Here is a 2,104-nt window from a genome sequence, read left to right as displayed (position 1 = left end):
TCATATCATTCTAGAGAGAGCTTTCAAGAGACAATCCACAGTTGGTCTACGAAGAGGATCCTCCTCCATGCAACCCTTAACCAAGAATGTCAAACATAAAGCATCACCTAATGGATAATCCCCATTGAGACTAGGATCCATAAATTCCCTCAGCATCTCCACACAATGAGAGGAACCTTCAAGCTTTTCCTCAATGTCCACCAAAAACCCAACACAGCTCTTCAACATACACCCATCCACACCCTCTTTAGCTGATATTAGCTCAAGCAAAACAACCCCAAGATTAAAAATGTCCACCTTTTGTGAAGCCAACCCATGACAAAGATATTCAGGTGCTAAATACCCCTTTCTTCCCACTATCATCCTACTATTATTATCATCCTTCTCTTCATTTTCAAGTTGAGTAAGAGGCTTTGCTATTCCAAACCCTCCAATCTTTGCTCTCCACTCTTCAGTTATAAACACATTTCTACTGTTGATGTTACCATGCACATAGGAAGGACTTGTGCAACAGTGTAAGTAATGCAGAGCCATAGTGATGTCAAAAGCAATCTGCATCCTTTTTCTCCACGTGAGCTCCTTTCCAAGTTCCTGATTTGACAAGTAATCTCTTAAGCTACCCTTAGACGTGAACTCAAACACAAGATAAGGTCTACTTTCATCACAACAACCCTGTAATTTCACAATATTTACATGATTGACCTTTGTCAGTATCTTGATGACTCTGCGTGCTTCTCCTAAACTCATCTGCTCGATCGCCAAATCAGAACCCTCGATCCTTCCCCGATATACCGAGTTACTGATCTTCGAATCCTCGCTAAAATCCCCAGTTGCGATTTTCAGCTCCTCCAAGCTATAACTGAACAAAGTATGCTTCAACTTAGACATCCCATCAAGTAAATCAGGTGATAACTTTGACAACTGTGAGCTTCTAGCAGATAAAGGCTCAAAATTTTGCTCCCTTTTTTTCCGAATAATTGTAAATACTCCAGCCAATACAACTGATAGCAGAATTATAGTGAATGTGATGGCTGCGAGTAGTATAAACATATTCCTCCGATTCGATCGCATATGGGACTTAACTTTGTTCAGATTATTTACAATTGGAGGATTGGGAGATGAATTTACGGGGGGAGGAGAAGACATGAAATTTAACACTGGGACTTTTGTCATGGGAATAAGCAGTGTTGTTTGTGGAAAAATAGTAGATTTTGGATCCAAGCCATTTTCATTCCCTAGAATCTCTGGAGACAAATTGAATTTCCTGGCTATTTTTTCTATATTATCTCCTTCTACAACTGGGTATGTCACAAGGTATTTTGTACCATTTTTGGTCTCAAATGTATCAGGACATGCACATCTAATTCGTATACTAACCTCAGAACCTGCAGGAATTTTACCATCTGGATATGGGTTCTGCTCTGTGAGCGTCTGTGCTTTCAACAGTCCTTCAAAAGTTTCGCAAGCAATCGAGTAAGTGTCGGAGGAACGAGAAGATTTGTATAGGAAAACTGCGTGAGAAAACTGGCCGAAACACGAGCAATTGATGGGGAGGAGGATTTCTTGGGTGATGTTGAGATTGTGCGTGGTGGGGAGAGTGAGATTGTTGAGGGTGAGGAGTTGGGTTTGGTTGGATGTGAAGAGAGAGGTGATTGAAGAAAGTGTTAGGAATGTTTGTTGAGCTCTGTAGACTATGAAGGTTTGGCATGGTGTTCTGTCTGTGGTGCAGAGGTAGTTTGTACCTGGGATGGAGGTGTTGGTATAACAGTCTCTGTCGTAGGATTGTGAAGCAGTGATGGGTTCTGTTAGAAATGCTAGACTGAGAGCCCAGATCAAAGGTAGAAGAGAAACCATGGAGAGAAATGCTAGACTGAGAGCCCAGATCAAAGGTAGGAGAGAAACCATGGAGAGAGAGAGAGAGAGAGAGAGAGAGAGAGAGAGAGAGAGGAGGCCTCTGGTTTATATAGATTGAAGAATTCAAAAATAGTAGGTTATGTCTGTTAAATGAATGGTTTGAAAAATCTGACTCGGTTTCGGACTCGCTGAGTTAACTCAGGATAAGCATTTGGCTCTTTAGTTTAAACTGACATAAGCATGGTAATTT

At 41.2% G+C, this 2,104-nt stretch overlaps 1 protein-coding gene across 1 annotated transcript; it reads right to left on the bottom strand.

Moving 5' to 3' along the window:
- LOC143857411 (lysM domain receptor-like kinase 4) lies at positions 1–1,854 on the bottom strand. Its single transcript, XM_077367837.1, has one exon. The coding sequence runs from the start codon at positions 1,852–1,854 to the stop codon at positions 1–3; it is 1,854 nt and encodes a 617-aa protein (XP_077223952.1).
- Between the last annotated feature and the right edge of the window lie 250 nt (positions 1,855–2,104).

Source organism: Tasmannia lanceolata, unplaced genomic scaffold (assembly GCF_043159265.1).
Source record: "Tasmannia lanceolata isolate RefF3 unplaced genomic scaffold, GAP_Taslan_0.1 ptg000024l, whole genome shotgun sequence".
NCBI lineage: Eukaryota > Viridiplantae > Streptophyta > Magnoliopsida > Canellales > Winteraceae > Tasmannia > Tasmannia lanceolata.
Note: the sequence above shows the minus strand (reverse complement) of the source record. Positions and strands in the feature narration are given on the sequence as shown.

What these genes read in the sequence shown, in the direction of transcription:
- LOC143857411 (XM_077367837.1), bottom strand. Translation starts at nt 1,854, where the DNA reads ATGGTTTCTCTTCTACCTTTGATCTGGGCTCTCAGTCTAGCATTTCTA.